The sequence below is a fragment of the Cyprinus carpio genome, chromosome B17 (genome assembly GCF_018340385.1).
Source record: "Cyprinus carpio isolate SPL01 chromosome B17, ASM1834038v1, whole genome shotgun sequence".
Taxonomy (NCBI): Eukaryota; Metazoa; Chordata; class Actinopteri; order Cypriniformes; family Cyprinidae; genus Cyprinus; species Cyprinus carpio.
The window spans coordinates 2098240-2117613 of NC_056613.1; the positions used below are offsets into that span (position 1 = coordinate 2098240).

The 19374-nt window shown below is 34.7% G+C and overlaps 2 protein-coding genes across 2 annotated transcripts in view; one reads left to right on the forward strand and one right to left on the reverse strand.

Moving 5' to 3' along the window:
• Window positions 1-510: 510 nt before the first annotated feature.
• Window positions 511-8526, forward strand: LOC109071680 (neuronal acetylcholine receptor subunit alpha-2-like). The gene is made up of 6 exons (XM_019088102.2): window positions 511-567; window positions 2505-2656; window positions 3102-3146; window positions 3491-3600; window positions 4939-5983; window positions 7468-8526. The coding sequence occupies exons 3-6, from the start codon at window positions 3117-3119 to the stop codon at window positions 7591-7593; spliced, it is 1311 nt and encodes a 436-aa protein (XP_018943647.1). The 5' UTR covers window positions 511-567; window positions 2505-2656; window positions 3102-3116; the 3' UTR covers window positions 7594-8526.
• A 730-nt stretch (window positions 8527-9256) lies between these two features.
• LOC109103027 (protein-tyrosine kinase 2-beta-like) overlaps window positions 9257-19374 on the reverse strand; it is a 37567-nt gene continuing 27449 nt past the window's right edge. The window contains exons 26-32 of the mRNA XM_042743072.1: window positions 16070-16216; window positions 15580-15615; window positions 15441-15465; window positions 14770-14816; window positions 13168-13302; window positions 13006-13086; window positions 9257-9703 (exon numbers count right to left, since the gene is read on the reverse strand). Of these exons, the coding sequence (XP_042599006.1) occupies window positions 9488-9703; window positions 13006-13086; window positions 13168-13302; window positions 14770-14816; window positions 15441-15465; window positions 15580-15615; window positions 16070-16216 (687 nt within the window). The 3' untranslated portion in view covers window positions 9257-9487. The remainder of the gene's footprint in view (window positions 9704-13005; window positions 13087-13167; window positions 13303-14769; window positions 14817-15440; window positions 15466-15579; window positions 15616-16069; window positions 16217-19374) is intronic.

The window sequence follows — 19374 nt, forward strand, 5'->3', positions numbered from 1 at the left end:
CCTTTGCGATGTTAAATTGTGAACATCTTGAGGTTTCATTAAAGGGTCTGGCCATGGCGCCATGACAAAGTTTGATGTCTCGCCATGGGAATAGAAGTTATTGTAACTCAGGCATAATATGTCCGATCTTCCCCAAACTTCACATGTTCGAAAAGAGTCTTGGCCTGAACACATCTGAAGGTCAATATTCCACTATAATCATAGCGCCACCTGCTGGCAACAGGAAATGGCTTGTTTTACACTAACTTAAACATGCAATGTCCAATCTGCACCAAACTTCAAATATTTGGAAAGGACTGAAGAAATGTACATGCCAAAATCCAGTTATAGTTATAGCGCCACCAGCTGGCAGCAGGAAGATTGGCACATATAAATGACTTTGACATATTCCTCTTATATTTACCACATTAAACGCATATTTCTCGCCGTTCGCTGTTTTACAAAAAGCCACCGGTGGTGGTGAGCCCGGGTGCGAGGGCCCGTTCATCGCTGCTTGCAGCTTTAATTTCAAATTATTTTTGAAGAATCTGCCGCTGTTCTTCCTTATTGTGGAACACGTTAAACCCGGTAAGTGCACGGTTCTTTTTAATTAGTGAAATAAATTATATTTTATGGAATGGTTATTCAGTTCATTTGCGTGTTTAAAATCATGTTTGTGAATGAAACACTTACAGTGTCATGCAAAGTATAATCAAAAAGTTCTAGACGAAGTATTGTGTGTCTTATATCTCTTCATATAACCAAACAGTGGATCAGGTACTTTAAATACATATTAATAACATTTTAACCACGATTTTCCTTCAGAAAATCTAAGTGTATCATATTTAATTTTGTAGCCTGATAAGTCCACTGGCAATATTTTAAGCTTAAAATTCAGTGTTTATTTATATATGCTATACAGTGGGATCTAAAAGTCTCAGACCACATTGCATTAAATCTCTTTAACTGGAACATTCTTAAATCAAGTAGACATTCAGAAATTACTAATCATTTTTAAATTCAACTCAAAAGAATGGGAAATAGAAGCATTTTTTTTGACCCTACTCCAACACTCGCTGTGTTTTCCGGTGTGACTCCACTCAGCTTTCTAATCTGAAGTTTCCACCCTCGAAGAAAAAACATCTCAAATCACCGGAACGCTGGATTAATTAGAGCTGACTGCAGTGATTAAGGAACGAATAGTAATTACAGTGAGGAGGCGGCTGTGCTCGGCCAGCCTCTTATTTAACCCAGCCATAACTCAGTTAGTGTGAGTGACCTCAGCTGTGACCTGTTCAGTGCTGTGCATCTTCTAAAGTACATTTCCAAAACATTTATCCCCACTTTGTAATCAATGACAGTGCTGAATTAATCAGTTGTTACTATAGGGGTGTGCGGCAGAGCCAGTCTGTATCTCTACAATCAGTATCTGTATTCGGATAAAATCGGAAGTGAGTGGGGCTTGAACCGGAAGTATGTTGAATTACACGAGAAACCTGCTTTAAATATAATTCTGTTCCCTACATAGTGTTCATTTAACAAAGAATTATAATATAACTAATAAAATTAAAAAAAACAACATCTCAAAAAATCTAAAACACTAAAACAAAATTATGGAATAATTGCAATACCTTTTTCTCATGGCGGAAACAAACTCCCATCTCACAATTCTGACTTTTTTTCTAGCAATTCTGAGAAAAAAAAGGGCAGAATTATAATTATAATTGCAAGGGGGAAAGTCATAATTTTAAAATTCAAGGTTGCAAGAAAAAAAGTCTTAAATTTGTATTATTATTTATATTGTGTGCACTCTGCTTCAAAAGGTTCTTCACAGCGATGCCATAGAAGAACCATTTTTGTTTCCACAAAGAACCATTCAGTCAAAGGTTCTTTCAAGAACCATCTCTTTCTTAACTTTTTATAATCTGAAGAACCACAAAGAAGCTTTTGTGAAACAGAAAGGTTCTTCAGATGTTAAAGGTTCTTTATGGAACCATCTAGAAAAAAAGGTTCTTCTATGGCATCGTGAAGCACCTTTATTTTTAAGAGTGTGGTGGAAACGAACTTCCATAAAAACTATATGTTAAATAAAAGCAATTTTCCTTTCTTTCTTTTATTTATTATTTTCCAGAGGGTCTTCGCGTATCAAGTTTTGTCAGGACAATCATCCACAACCTCAAATAAGAGGAATCTATATAAAATAGCTTAGAGAACATGGAAGGTGAAAGAAAATAATTAGTGGTGGAAAACTGTTAAAACAACTTTTACTATATAAATGCAAATCTGAGCAAATTATAAAAAATACATAAATTACAGACCAACTCCATGACTCTAAGACTGAAAAGCATATTGTGCATCATATTGCACAAGGTTTAACATTTATACAGACGTATCAATCTGTAGAAGATATGTATGATTTAGTATCTTAACCGTCACTTTAAAGTTGCAATGGCATGGAGTAAAATAAAGTTGCATGATCAAGACCTGTCAGAAACTCCCTATTTGTCTTTGAATATATCTTACAGCATTATCGGACGGTTGGATCCATGCACATGCAGAAGACAAACTCTTTAAAAAACTCTTCATCGGTTACAATAAGTGGTCCAGACCTGTGCGGAACATCAGTGATGTTGTTATCGTCAAATTCGGCCTCTCGATCGCTCAGCTTATTGATGTGGTAAGTTGATATTTTGCATGTTTTTGATGCTTGCCTTGAAAACATTACAAGAAAGAGTCCTTGGCTAAAGAGTTTACCAAATAAGCCAGGTTTATTTCAGTTAGTCTGATTTATTGTCAGTTGATTTGGTTCAAAATAAGTCAGACTAACTGAAATAAGCCTGGTTTATTTGGTAAGCTTGTTTTATGAAACTGCCCGAGGTTATAACTGAGTGGAAAACAAAGCAAATTAAATGCATCTATAAAACCATAATGAGTGCATTCAATCTGAGAACTGAAGAATTGTTGATTTTTACATGAACATGATTTTTACATTTCTGATGAAAATATCAGTGCTTCAGCTTCAGCTTCAGTCGCTTCTCCAGTGTAAGTCTGTGGGATTTATTCATCTACCAGACCAAATGTATATATTTTTGATGCTTATTTCTTACTCTGATATTCTACAGGATGAGAAGAATCAAATGATGACAACAAATGTTTGGCTGAAACAGGTGACTGTCTTAATATTTAACTGTTTTAATTAATAATTTATATTGTGGTATAATTCATGAACCCTTCAGATAATCATATAGTGAAAACAAATGCAATAAGTATGTTCTATATATTATAGAAAAGCCCATTAAACCTCAAGAGTAACTTCAGCAGCACTTACGTACACACAAATTTTAGTTTTATTCTTAACTATATTCTAAAGATTTTTTACAGAGGGTTTTGTTCAGATATCATTTATACAGCATTATATATATATATATATATATATATATACATTTCATTTGGCTATGCCTGTATATAATTATATGGCCAAATGTGACTGTTTGACCTCTGACCTCTGCAGGAATGGAATGATTATAAACTGCGCTGGAATCCATCTGAATTTGATAATGTGATGTCTATTAGAGTCCCGTCAGAGATGATTTGGGTGCCTGACATTGTTTTATACAATAAGTAAGTATTGGTGTAAAAGGTTGTAACACCTGGCTATTTAGACAAGTTTATGATTAAACTAACACAGTGTCCTGTTAAAATAATGGAAGAAAGAGGACGGTCCAAGTCCTAACGGCTCTGTTATTATCTGCAGTCCGTAGATCTGATGCTCTGGTGTTTATGTAACATTAATATGTGAAATCTACCAGACATGGCGTGAAATAAGATGTTAAGCACTGCTGTAGTTAATTAAAAAAGGTGCATGTTTTAATCTCCTAATATAATGTCAAATGACTCGTCTATTTTCAGAAACACCAGCTCTGTCTTTATCTAGGAGGCATATTTGATCTCGACAAATGAGAAATTGAGGTCCTATTGCATCATCAGATACCTGGAGCAAAAAAATGTAGTGCTGTAGATATTTGAAGTAATTAATGCAATTGTCATGGAATATCTTCCTCGAGGCATAAAGAAAGTTTGTAGCCAAGATACATCAAAGACACTTCCTATAATTCATCCATATTTTACAGAAAGCACTTTTTAAAAGGGTCATACTTTATGAGATCCCGTTAAAATTTTTGTATTTGTGTGTGTGTGTGTGTGTGTGTGTGTGTGTGTATGTGTGTGCATTAAAAAAGACATAATCATGTTTTTTTTATGGCCCTTAGAATTTTGGCTGCTATCCCTTTGAGACTTGCATCATTGCTTTTATTAAAAAACAAATAGAAATATAACTGTTTGTAAAACTGATAATAATAATAAAAAAGTTTATTTTCATTTAGTTTATTATATATTACATTTAAATAATCATATTACAATGATATCTTAAGGATGGAATAATGGCTACTGAAAATTCAGCTTTGCCATCACAGGAAAAAATTACATTTTAAATATATTTGGAGAGAAAAAAAAAAAACGGTTTTAAATAAAAAGTCATTACTACTAGAAACAGGTCAAAATTATGACATTAAAAAGCTGAAATGAGATTAAAATTATGATTTACTAAATCATAATGGAGATAAAATTTCATAACGAGACAAAAACAGTAAAAATTATGACATTAAAGTTTAAATAATTAGATAAAAAGTCAAAATTATGATATACTAATAAATTCTGAACTGAGAAAAAAGCTATAATAATGAAATAAAAAGTGAAAATTATGACATTAAAGTTTAAATAATTAGATAAAAAGTCAAAATTATGACATAGTAAATTATAAGTCAAAATGATGAGAAATTATAAAAAATGCAACCTTAGTGAGCATTAGAGACTTCTTTCAAAAACATATATATATATATTTTTTTTTACAGAGCTCAAACTATTGAATGGTGCTGTAACCTCGTGTGGTTTTGTCTACAGTGCGGATGGTGAGTTTGCAGTGACCCATATGACCAAAGCCCACCTGTTCCACACTGGAAAGGTGAGTTGGGTTCCTCCAGCCATCTACAAGAGCTCCTGCAGCATTGACGTCACCTTCTTCCCGTTCGACCAACAAAACTGCAAGATGAAGTTCGGCTCCTGGACCTACGACAAGGCCAAGATTGATCTGGAGCAGATCGAGAACACCGTGGACCTGAAGGACTACTGGGAGAGCGGAGAATGGGCCATCGTCAATGCTGTGGGAACCTACAACACAAAGAAATATGACTGTTGTCATGAGATCTACCCGGACATCACCTACTTCTTCATCATCCGCCGTCTGCCTCTGTTCTACACAATCAACCTCATTATTCCCTGCTTGCTCATTTCTTGTTTGACCGTGCTGGTGTTCTACCTGCCATCAGACTGTGGAGAGAAGATCACGTTGTGTATTTCCGTCCTCCTTTCCCTCACCGTTTTCCTGTTGCTCATCACTGAAATCATTCCCTCGACGTCTTTGGTCATTCCACTGATTGGAGAGTACCTGCTCTTCACTATGATCTTTGTCACCCTATCTATAGTCATTACTGTTTTTGTGCTTAACGTGCACCATCGTTCACCAAGCACCCATAAAATGCCACGTTGGGTCCATTCGGTGTTCCTGGACCTCATTCCCCGCTGGCTCTTCATGAGACGCCCGGAACCTGATCAGAAACACCAAAATATGCCCAACCCCAGCACGTCCAAGAGCTGGCTTCAGCAGGAGACCGATGTGGACGGGCTGAACTGTCAGGACATGGATTATGGGTTAGGGATGGGAATATCCACGTCCATCTCGTCCCCATCCGCCACATCTCTGTACATGTCCGACTCGGAGCCTTTGCTCCAGCAGTTAGGACACGTGGTGAACTTGTGTCAGCCTCCAGCGAATCTTACAAATCTCGTGTCAGACCCCAGTCTGACCTTCTCACCGTGTGTCCTACAAGCTCTGGACGGGGTGCGGTACATCGCTGATCACCTGCGTGCTGAGGACGAAGACTTCTCAGTGAGTGATGCAAACATTCAATGCACTGTTTAGGGATTATATAATTATGACATTAAAAAGTTGTAATTATGCCACAAATTTAAAATTATGGAAAAATTGTGACAAAAGTCATAATTATTGGATAAATCTAAATTTTGCATTAAATTAAGAGAAATCAAAATTATTAGATAAATCAGATGGATGACTTACTAAGTCATAATTATGAGATAAAAAGTGAATATGCAATAAAAAATCAAATTATGAGATACAAGTCAAAATTCTGACAAAAGGTTGAAATTCTGCTATATTATGTTTACAATATTGAAGAGTCAAAATGATGATATATTAAGCCATAGAAATGAGATAAAACATACCTAGAGTGAGATAAAAATTCAACTATGAGATAAAGTCAAAATTACGTCATGCTACTAAGATTTTATTTTTAATTATGAGACAAAAGGATGAAATTCGGACAATAAGTTGTGACAAAATTCTGTTGTGTGAAATTCTGACACTAATACTGATGAGACTAAAAAGTCAAAATAATATGCAAAGTCATAACTATGAGATAAAACGCACATATGAGATTTAAAATTCAATTATGAGATAAAAAGTCAAAATTATGACACTAAGTCATAATTATAAGATAAATTAAATTATTACATAAGTCCAATTATTAAATAAGTCAAAATAATGAGATAGAACTAATTTAAGACACCACTGTAAGTCACAATTATGAGATAAAGTAGATATGCATTAAAAAGTTTAAATTATGAGATACAATTTATAAGTAATTATGTCATTAATACAATTAATACAAAAAATGTCAAATTATGAGATATATACATACAAAGTCATAATTACGATTAAAAGGTAGAAATCATTAGATAAAAGTATAAAACTGAGATAAATGTCAAAACTGACATATAATCAAAATTATAAGGAAGTTGACATTGACATACTACAGTAAGTGAAAATTCTGAGATAAAAAGATAAAATTATGACAAAAGCTTTTTGTCATATTTATAATTTACATCATAGTTATGCCTATTTATCTCATTTATGAAGTTGTAGTTGTAAAAAACTAAAATTACAATGACTAGAGCACATAACAAAATTATTAAAAATTAAGCTAACAATGATTACTGAAAATATAAAATACTAAAATAACCTGCCGTGCAATGCAATTGTAAGATATGAAGTTGCATGTATGCGAAATAAAGTAATAAAATACATAAAATAATAAAAAAAAAAACGATAGACATGATTTGTGGAAAACAAGTTGCAGTTAGAAATAAAATTTCTAATAATTATCTATTCTTACAATTACCCTTTTAAAAGGTTTTATAAAATGCTAAACTCTTTGATGTGAACATTATCTCATGTTTCTTCACTATCCTGTTTCATTGTCACTGCCTTCATTACGCTGTTCACATGACATTTTTCACTTAAGTTTTCCTGCTCTGACCACTTTTGAATTGCACTGTGTGTTTGCTTTTGGACAGGTCAAGGAGGACTGGAAATACGTGGCAATGGTGATTGACCGTATCTTTCTGTGGATGTTCATCATCGTGTGCCTGCTGGGGACGGTCGGCCTCTTCTTACCTCCCTGGATATCAGGAATGATCTGAGCGATCGCCGAGATACAGACCGACATCAAGAGCCTGATGGGAGCCAAGGCCTTTTCCGGGGACCATTACAAACATTTGTTATATGAAAAAAGGTCCTTTTATTTCATCTCTTCCTTTGATGAGAGATACCCGCTCGTTCAGGGATCATCTGAGAATGCGATGCATTGTTACAGTGCAGAAAACACAAGTCACCTCTCGCTGAATGCCTGACATTTACCACTATCAAACTGCACCCGAGTCCTGTCGTCTCCATGCATAAAGAGCAGGACCGTCAGCACCGCAATATGCAAAATTAACCTTTGGGAACGAGGCAAAGCTTATGTGACCCTGACGGGTGGCAGTTCAATTCAGTTCACTCTTTACCCTTTATCCAACTGTTCAATGAATCGTAGATTGCATTTTGTGCCGCTTTCAACAGCAATTATCTCCAAGGTCAGAAGGCAACTCCTATTTATTTATAACTTTCTCAAGTCTTTGAAAACGCAATGCTTTTGATATTGCGGAGGTTGTGCAATTATGCACGTCGGGTCTGTGTACCATATGGGTCAATTACTTTTAAATGGGACCTGAGAGAAATAATGACATTTACTACTTGAAATGACCATTGAACTAAAATAGTGTTTTGCCAAACATGAAGAGCCAAAATGTTAGATAGCAACTAGGATAGGCCTTTATCTGCTACAATCAAGAATGAATCATTACATTAAAATGTCTGAGTCGGTTTACTTAATAATTAATAAATTGACTCTATCTGACACACATATCCCTTAATAGCTTCAATTTACAGCTGTGTATAAGGTCAGACGAATGATAAATGAGACGATATAAGCGATGTCGCCCTCTGCTGATGGCTGTGTAAAACAACTGATTTATGTCCAGGGATCACACTGCCATGAAATGTGCAATTAAATACAAATGATTTAAAAATTAAATAGCCAATTAAAACTTGGCTAAAAAAATAAATAAATAATAATTACTTAAATTTTCATAAGAATATTTGATTAAAATGTTAACAGATAATATTAAAATGTATGTTATAATAATAAAATATTGGTCAAAATGTGAACTCTAAATAAATGTGCAAAACATAGGCTTAATGAAAATATATTGAATTTTTAATATATTTTAATGAAGACAATTAAATAAACATGTATAATTTATAGAGATGCTGAAAAACAATAAACACTAAACCAATCCAGATTTTTGTCTAGCAATTTTGAGTAAAAACAAACAAAAAAAAACAATCTGAATTGCGAAATATTCACTTGAAATTATAAGAAAAAAATTCTAAAAACAAGAAATTAAACAGGTAATTCAAACTTATTATCTGACAAATCTGAATTTCTTACAATGAGTTTATATCTTGCAACTATGACTTTCATAATTAATTTTACAAATCTTTATTAGTAATCCAATGAAATGGCATTTCAGTGGTCAAATGGTGAACTCTCAATGACATTTAAAAATATATTGAAAACACAGTTTTTTTTTTAATGTGCAAGATTCATAATTTATATGGGCTCTGAAAACACTAAGCATTTAAATGTATTTTTGTGATTCTAAATCAGTTGCACTGTATAGAAATACAAATTATATTGATGTTGCATTTATTTTCTATAAAAACATGCTTGTAACATTTAGAAGATTAAATAAGTTGCTGCTCTGACATGAAAAAACTGCATTTATTTCCTCCCACAAACTTTCCTGAGAATAAACGTCTTTGAAAGCAAACACTTGTGGAAATACATCTGCAAACATTCAACGTCGAAAGCACTGCTTTCATTATCATCCAGAAGCATAAATAAAGTGGCACCAGGTCATTTACAGTTCAGTTCATCCTCCAGCTTTCTCATTGGATGAAACCGTCTGTCCGACGCCCAATCAGGGGTCAGATCTAGGGTGTGGTGGGTTTGGCCACATTTGCTCGTACTCGGGCCTGGTCCACAGCATCCAGCAGGTTTTTGGAGTCCATGGCCAGCGTGTGAGCGGCCGCCAGCATCTGTTTCTTACACTCGTCCTTCAGAGACGTGACAGCGTTCTGCTGGGCCAGACGCATCTTACTGATCAGCTCGGCCAGATCCTTATTCAGCAACTTCTGCGTTCCTTCAATCTGACGAGCAGAGAGCAGCCAGAACAACACTTTACACTTCTAATGTATAGAAATATTCACATTCTTTTCCATCACAGAAAAAAATAATAAAATAAAGGTAATTATGACTTTTTATCTCACAATTATTTTTTTTCTTGCAATTCTGAGGGGGAAAAACAAACGATCTAACAATTCAGACCTTTTCTTTCTTAAAAGATTTATACTCACAATTGTGAGAAAAAGTCAAGCTAGTTTCTGGCATGGAATAAAAAAATAAAAAAGGTAAACTGCGAAAAAAAAAAAACAGTCACAGTTGTTAGACAAAAACTTATTTAGCTTTTCTAGTTTTGGAAACAAGCCTAACTCTTTTTCTTGCAATTCAAAGTTAAAATTTCATCATTTATTATATATTATTATCTACAGTAGGTCATAGGTTTGATTTTGACATCGGTGGGGAGATAACACATCATTTTCATAACACGTCATCATGTCATCTAAACTTTATTTATAGCTACGGTAGCTAACATACTCTTAATTCACAAACTGAGCTTTTTATGTCAGCATATTCATCAGATTATAAAAACACAGTTTTGATTATGTAAAACCAACAACATTACAGCAGCATTTTAAGATGTTTTCTTTGGATTGTTTAAATACTCAGAAGAGAATACAGCAAAATATAATAAATAATTTGTGTTTTCTGCAAGCTAAATTTCACATATATAAACAAAAATCTGGCTCTTTTATTCAGAGTTGATCTAGACAAGTATATGGAAAATATCCAAAGCTCTGATCATCCTAAAAAACTGTATTCTATGTGTCCACTTAATGTGTAAATTTATTGCTTTTTTGTTAACCTGGCAACACATCCCTTACAAAAATTAACCATGGATTTACAAAAAACACAATGATTACTATAGTTAAACCACGGTAAAGACGGTTTTGCTACACTTATCATAGTTTAACCATGGTATTTGTAGTAAAAAAAAGTGTTATATGCTACAAGTAGTAATCTACACTACCACACTTTTACTATAATAAAACCATGGTTCATTTTCTTAAGGGATTTGTATCTGTGTATACTTGGGCTACTTTTTTTTCTCTGTTTTGTTTTTATAACTCTACTGCTTTAGTGGTTTGATGTTTTGTACCATTTCATTAAAAAAGAAAGAAAGAAATAAAAAAGATTTGCGATATAAGCTCCGAATCTGTACCGATCTGAATCAAATGATTCGCAGTAAGCGCTCTGAACCCTGATCTAATTCAAATGATTCGCGATACAGTCTTTGAAGTCCAGATCTGAATCAAAAATAAAATATACCCAGGGCCGGCGCTCCGCACACGCACATCACGCACTGCGCGTAGGGCACCAAGTGCTTGGGGGGGCACCAAAAAATCTGGGTCGTGAAAAAATCATCACAATAGGCTACTAGTATAAATAACAAATAAAATATTTCTAAAAGCATGTTAATATACAAAAGCAATACAAAAGTAATATAGGCCTAGACCAAATTAGTCGAGAAAAAAGGTGAATCTCTGTGCCAGTCTCCCTCTGGTGCCCCCCCTTCCCCACCTCCCAGTGGTCTGTTCGATTATGCCTCAATCAATGTCAAATTTGGCAGACACCGACCTCAGACATGGCCTCGAAAAGGCACCAAGAGTCGGGGGCGGAAAAAAAAAAGAAAAAAGAAGAGACAGCGGGATGATGCTCGCGCGTCGCTTGCAGGTAAGACAATGTTTTAAATAGAAATGTTAGTTTTGTAGCCCTTGCGTGTAGTATGCATGTCCAGGGGCGTCGGCGCGTCCGCGTCGCTAGTAGTGCAAAAGATCCGGGGCTTTTAGCCCTGCATGTTGAGTCTTTTATTTTAACGGGTCCCGGGGAAATTGTGAAACTTGGGCTGTTAAAGATGCAGTTTGTTTGAGAAGGAAAGGAAGGCCAATCGTTGGGGTCCTCATCGTCATATTTGAATGACAAATAAAGCTAATTTTCCCCGTACGTTACAGATGTGTCACGTGTGCATATAGCTATTAGTGCAGAACGTTCCCTATTGTAATTTCTTCGCTTCAATACAATGTCTATCTGCCTCAGTCTGAACTTTAGAAAAACCCTGCAACTGAACGTGATGTGATTTTGCCAAATTAGACCGCTTAGATAAAGATTTTTCATTGTTGTACTATGGCATGCGGTCATTTTCAAGAGGTTCGGCCAAGGGCGACATCTGTTGGTGAAAATGCAATTAGAAAAAAAAACCCACAATCTCAGTGTTTGTATATTTTCATATTCACAGAGTTGTCAAATTATTAGGGCTGGGAAAAGATTAATCTCGATTAATCGCATCCAAAATAAAAGTTTGTGTCTACATGATATATGTGTGTGTACTGTGTATAATTGCATGGTTATTTGCAGTTTAAAATGTGCACTTTAAAATTCATACTTCATAAAATTCATACACTTATACTGTTATTTGCACTAAACTTTTTTTGCACTTTTAACTTTCTGTATTTACATTGTTCAGTTCCAATTATTCATTTGCAGCAGTTATTTTGGAAGTAAAGAGAACCTAACTAAGAAATTCTGAACGGTAGTTATTTCTTTGGTTGGTGGGTGGGTGGGTCATTTGTGCTTAGGGCACACAAGGGGGCACCGCCAAGCATTTGTGCTTAGGGCACCCAAATTCAAAATACTATAAAAGCGTGAACCCCCTTTGAAAGTCACGATCTGAATCAAATGACTCGCTATAAGCGCTCAGAAGTCCTGATCTAATTCAAATGATTAGCAATAAGTGCTTACGAAATTCTAAAATGAACGGCTCTACTGATCTGTTTTTTTTTTTTTTTAAGTAAACGGAGTTTGATTCAGTCGGAGCGGTTCCAGAGTAAATGACTCACTCAATTGAATCATTTTGTCTGCTCCTCTGTTTTTCTTTTCGCCTTCAGCCATGTACTGTCTAAGCTTGCTAGTTTTAGGAAATGAACTGCAAATAAAATATCCAAATTTCCATTTTAAAAATAACATCCAACACAAATACGAACATATTCAGGTGAGGTTACCAGTTTACTGCTAACTAGTAATTATTGCTAGGGACAATTTAGTCATTTCTGGATACTGGTTAAGACATGTCCCTAGAGTCCCTACTAAATTCTACACCCCTGATTGTTATCATTTATTTCAAAATATGAGAGAATCTTACAATTTAACAATCCAATTGAAATAAAAAGTAACAGTTACCCTTTTTAAATTTTTTTGGGAAAAAAAAAAAGCTTTGAGAATTTATAGCTCAAGTTGAGTAATCAACAATAGCTTTAGTTTCACGATGCTTTACCTCCATTCTGATGGACTCGTGTAGAGTCGGGAGGATGTCGTCCACACTGCGGATCAGACTGCGCAACGTTATTCCTACCGACTGCCAAATAAGACAATAATGACCTTACTGAACACAGAAACATGACTCTGTACATTAAGCATTAAGAAAAAGTCATCCTACCTTCACCACAGTGACATACTCTGAGGCTGGTAATGTGTTGACATCGTTCTTCAGCTGCACCACGACCTTCACCATCTCCATCACGTTATGATAGACCATGTCATCCGTGCGGTCCAGTTCTGCTGTCGGCGCTGGCTATGATGGACAAAACAAGCCAGTGTTAACTTAATACATGCAGCAAATCATTGCATTAACGTTCATGCATGGATCTTATTAGAACAAATAATGAGAATCTTTCTTGTATTGTGATTTAAACCATGCAAGTGTTGCTTCAGTATTAAGATAATTTTCATAGTTTTTGTTTATATCTAGAACTAGCTTTTATTTCTATGCTTTCAGTTTCCATTCTAATTTTAACGAGATTTGTTGTGTTTAAAAAATGTAAAAAATTAAATTTAAAGTTATAATTAAAAGCTACAATGTACATAAATATTACTAAAACGCTAACACTGATTAATGCATTTTCTTAAACTTAATGTGCATGGTCTGAAATCAGATTTCAGAGCTTTAGCAGTTTTTATATTTTCAGCTTTCATTTTAAATTTAGTTAATGATTTAGTCGTTTTTTTTATCATTATTAAATATTTCTATTTAGCTTTTTAAGTTTTAGTAATTTTACTACTTCAATTTAGACTTATTTCAGTTAGTTGCCAAGACAACATTTCTCATTTTTCTTTTTCAAGTTCAAGTTTTTTATCTAATATATTTAAATATAATTTATATTTTATTTTATTTCAACTGTGTTTTAATTAACACATTTTTAATATTTAAGTTTTAGTTTTAATTAATGATAACAGCACTGGTGCAAAATGAAATGTTTTGGCCCATTCTCCTTTTTATAGGCTGTAAATGTATAAATAATTTCTATAATTCAAAGATAATCTCAACTTTTAGGAGTATTACAGTATAAGCATTTTAATGGCCTTAATTATAACAGACATGAAATAAAAGCTGTTTTTTATTATTATTTTTAAAAATAGTTTATAGCTGCTATGGGCTTTTTATTACATTTTAAATTATTTCATCATTTATTTCAGTTTTATTTTAAAATTTTTAGAACTTAAATGAAAACTAGAAATGTTGGCAACTAACTGAAACAAAATAAGTTTACATTTTGTAGTATTTCACTTTTATTTTATTTCACTTAGTTTATATTTCAAGCAATATATATATATATATATATATATATATAAAATAACCCTGAACCATGTTGAACTTCAGTCTCTCAATTTTATTTATTCCCCAAAGCCATTTTTACTCTGCTTTGGTGCTGCTGACCAAAGCTACTATTAGCCACTGCATACAGCAGCTCGGAGACAGGAGATCGGTTTAATTTAAGCTTCACTGAGGCTGAAGTCTGAAGATTGGTGGGGAGAGAATCACAGAAAAAACCTCCCTCATCCTCGTTCTACTGAGCCATTATCAAGGTGAGCTCACAAGGCCCAAAGCTCATCAGGTTTTAGTCACAGAGCTCCCAGTAAAACCTCCGCTTTGATTGCTGCTATCTGCTCGGCTGACACCTTTACTGAGCGGCTTCAAAAAGAGATCAGAAGTCTCTGCTGGCCTTCAGCCCGTCCCTAACCGCATTAAAACCACAATTACCTGAGCGGACACCCGCGGGGGCTTCACCGGAGGAGCCTGGGAAGGAGCTGAGAGAAACACAGCAAAACACAAAGTCAGCAGACAGCTGAAGATGGTATGAAGTGATCATTAAGATAACAATACTACTGACTGAATCAGAAAGAGTAAAGGAATGCATCAATGCCAGTGTTCTTATTGTTAACTAAAGCTACAATGTTTGGTAACTGAAATAAAATTGAAATTAAATAAAATGTCGATATTAGAGGAAAAACAAACTTTAAAAAGTTAAATGAAAATGAAAAATGTTGTCTTGGCAAGTAACTGAAATAATATACGTTTAATTTAAAAATACTTAAAATAAATAAATAAAAACATTATATATTATATTTAAATAAATAATAATAAAAAAATAGAAATATTAAAAAAATACAACAAAAAATGTCAAAAGCACATAAAATAATTCAAAGCTAAAAAATTTCAAAGATTACAAATTAAAAGCTAAATAAAATCTATAACAGTACACAGATAATACTAAAATAATAATCAGTGCTAAAAATAACAGCATACAGGTTTTATTGACGTAAGTGAGTAAATGACAACTATTGTAATTTTGGATGAAATATTCCTTTAATCTGTTTATCGATCTTTGTTTATATAGTTTTAGATAATTGTGTGTGTTAAAATGAACTGACCTCGGCTTGTCTCATTTTCTGACATCTAAAATAAAAAAGAGGAAATGTTCATTATGGTGCATAACAGTGGAAGACAAAAAGATTATAAAAATGAGACTTCTACTTAAACAGAAATATTTCATATATAGAAGTATTTGACCACTTTAGCCTTTGTGTCGTCATTGGCAAATGGATCCTGAAAGAGAAACAGAGCAACATAAGGATGAGCATAAAGTCGACATGAAATGATGAAACCCATTTTACTTTCATAATGTGACATATTTCAAGATGAATAAGATGAAATATAAGACAGAAATCCATAGGGACAGGAAAAATCAGCCTAAAAGGAAAGTCATTTCAGTGGAGGAGCGAGTCATTACTTTTTGATCAAAGATTAGAAAGACTAATATTGTCTTCTTCTGAATAACATGCACTGATTAATTACACATAATATAATCAGCAGCCTGTGAATAACATCAATTTGGACTTTATGTTAACTTTAATCTATTTTTATATAACAGTCTTTTCAAGCTCCAGGCTGCTGAGCACATGCATTTTAATTGTTACTCTAAACTTAAACTCATTGTAATGATCCCAGCGAGGATTGCACATTGCCACAGTTTTAACGAGAGACGCTTCTCATGACTAACCAGAAGCCTCTCTTCTTTCTCCAGCCACTTGTTGTCCTCCAGCATTTCCTGTTTCTGCCTCCTTAAAGTGTCCTGCATGCACTGCCTCTCCATTTCCCACAGCCGCTGAGCGTCTTCCTTACTGTTGGGCTCCAGGAAACCTCGTTCCTTCACAAACACACACACATGCACTGACATGGACTGCAGATGAGGAAAGGAATCATACGAGGAAATGATGTGACCTCATGAAATAAACAGGAGTTTAGCAGCTTTTGTCCATAACTATGCTAAGAGTACTCTTAAAATGTATGCATTTACACCTGCAATCTTAAGTAAGGAAGAGAAGAAAAAAAGAAGAAGAAAAAAGTCAAATAAATTAAAGCTGCAAGCAGCGTTGAAAGGGCCTTTGCACCTGGGCTCACCGCCACCTGGTGGCTTTAGGCAAACACTGAACAGTGGGCAGTATGCTTTTAAAGTGTTTAATATAGGAGGAATATGTCAAAGTCATTTATATGTGTCAAACTTCCTGCTGCCAGCTGGTGGCGCTATGACTATAACTGAATAGTGATGTGTATATGTCTTCAGGCCAGGGTTTTTCTCAAACGTGAAGTTTGGTGCAGATTGGACATGGCATGTTTTAGTTAGTGTAAAACATGTTATTTCCTGTTTCCAGCACATGGTGCTATGATTATAACTGAATATTGGCCTTTAGATGTACAAAAACTAAAAATCTTAACTGGGGCAAATCGGACATTGAATGGCAGAGTTACAACAACTTCCTTTGCCACGGTGAAACATCAAACTTTGTCAGGCCGCCAAGCACACACCCTTTAACGAAAACTCAAGATCTTCACAATTTAACATGGCAAAGGCCTTTAGGGTAGACTGACCAGATATAATGTTGATGTCATTAAATCTCTGGGAGGAACATGCCACTTCCTTCAATGAAAACTCAAGATCTTCGCAATATAAAGCTGCAGTCCGTAACTTTTTTTGTGTTCAAAATTTACCAAAAGTATATAACAAGCGAGTTCACCATGAATCCATTTTCCGAACCGTGTATTTGTCTTGTCCAGAATCACTACGGTACACCTATAATAAGTGTTTATATTCAGACTATTTTCGACTGGTTCGGGTAGTAGCCCAGTACCTGCGTGATTCGTCATAGACATAAACAGAGAGAAGTAGCTCCGGCTACAATGTTCTTCCGCAAGACTTCTGTAACTGCTAGAGCACCAAAAGATATGGACTGCAGCTTTAACATCACAAAGGGCTTTAGATAACACTGAGCAAATGTGGTGTTGAACTGTTTAAATCTCTTGGAGGAGTTCATTTAACACAACGCCTGAAAATGGCAAAACTGGCACAAAACGGACTTTGTACCAGGGGACTTTTTTTAAGGTATTGGTGTGTTACACGAGTCTACCGATTTTTATACATGTATGTAAAACAGCTTGAGGGGCACTTCATTAAAATTTTAAAGGTGGCATTATTTGAGCTATTTTGCCACAACCTCTTCTGAGACCCATCTCAGACATAAATTTTCGCCCGAAACTGGCGCGTGTGAAGTTTCATGAGTTTTCGAGCACGTTTAGGCCTTCAAAAATGCGATTCATTTTGGAGAAGAAGAAGAAACTGAGCAATACCAATTGGACCCTTGCACCAATCTTTGCTTGGGCCCTAAAAAGGTAATTCAAAATATTAATAGATACTATAATAGCATATAAATAAAAAAATAAAAATAAAAACTCAAATGCATCAAATTTTAGTTGAAGCACTAAAATTACTAAAATGTATACACATTTAAGCTAAATAGAAATATAATAAAAATATTAACTTAATGACTCAAACTTAAATAAAACTAAAATACCTAAAAATTTAAACAGCTAATTTTAAATATTAATAATGGTTATAATACTAAATAATTCTAAAATACCATTGTCTTGCACTACACCAAATTTAGTCAATAACCTGTAGCTCAAACACTAGTTAATTTTGCCAGCAACGTCAAGGTCATGGGTTCGACTCCCAGGGAATGTAACTGATATACCTTGAATGCAATTTGATAAGAAATCTTTGCCAAATACATAAATATAAATGCAAATGTAGTGAATCAGAATGTCCCTCTCCCTGAATTATTGCATTTAGCAAATCATGGTTCATCTGTGCATCCTCTGTTATGGTAACATTCATATTTTGTAATTCATAATTTCCTTTCTCAGCCATGAATAGGTTGCAAAGGAAGTGGCTGAAATTCATTCATTCAAGTCTTTTTTCGTCTGTGCACAAGATGTCTTTGGTGGTTTAGACAGACTGTGACGTAAACTAATGGGACTTTGCTACTTAAAAAAAAAGCACGAGCCCTTTAATATGTACCCACCTGAACTTCTTGTTTCAACAAAAAAATACATCAACACAGCAAAGAACTCATTAGGTATTTTTGGACAGTATTTAGTCTGTGAGTGCAATGCATGTTTCATTGGGATTTTAAAGACTTATTTCAAGGAGTAGTTCAATTGCTGAAAATTTACTCACCCTCACCCATCCAAGATGCAGATGATTTTGTTTCTTTATCAGAACAGATTTGGAGAAATGCAGCATTGCATCATTTGCTCACCAACAGATGCTCTGCAGTGAATGGGTGCCGTCAGAATAAGAGTCCAAACAGCTGATAAAAACATCACAATAATCCACAAGTAATCCACAGCACTCCAGTCCATCAGTTAACAGTTGTGTTTGTAAGAAACATATCCATCATTTAGATGTTTTTAACTTCAACTGGTGCTTCCGGCTGAAATATGACTCCTCTATCCATAATATCCATAATATCCGTAATATCGTCTAGTCTGAATCAGGAGAGAAATCTGCACAGATCAAGCACCGTTTACAAGCAAATACTGTTATAAACAAATATGTGGGAGAATTTTGATGTGAGAGGACAATGGGAGATGGACTTTTCACTGGAGGAAGCATTATTATGGATTATTATGGATATTTTGGCCAAAAGCGACGGTTTAAAGATAACACGCCTTAATGATGGATTTGTTTCTTACAAACATGCAGCTTTTCACTTCACCAGATGTTAACTGATGTACTGGAGTGGTGTGGATTACTTGTGGATTATTGTGATGTTTTTATCAGCTTTTTGGACTCTCATTCTGACGGCACCCATTCACTGCAGAGGATCCATTGGTGAGCAAGTGATGGAATGCTACGTTCCTCCTAACCTGTTCATCTCGGATGCCTTAAGGGTGAGTAAACTTGCAGCAAATTAACATTTTTGGTTGAACTACTCCTTTAAACACACAGGAGCATGTTTGCAGTAC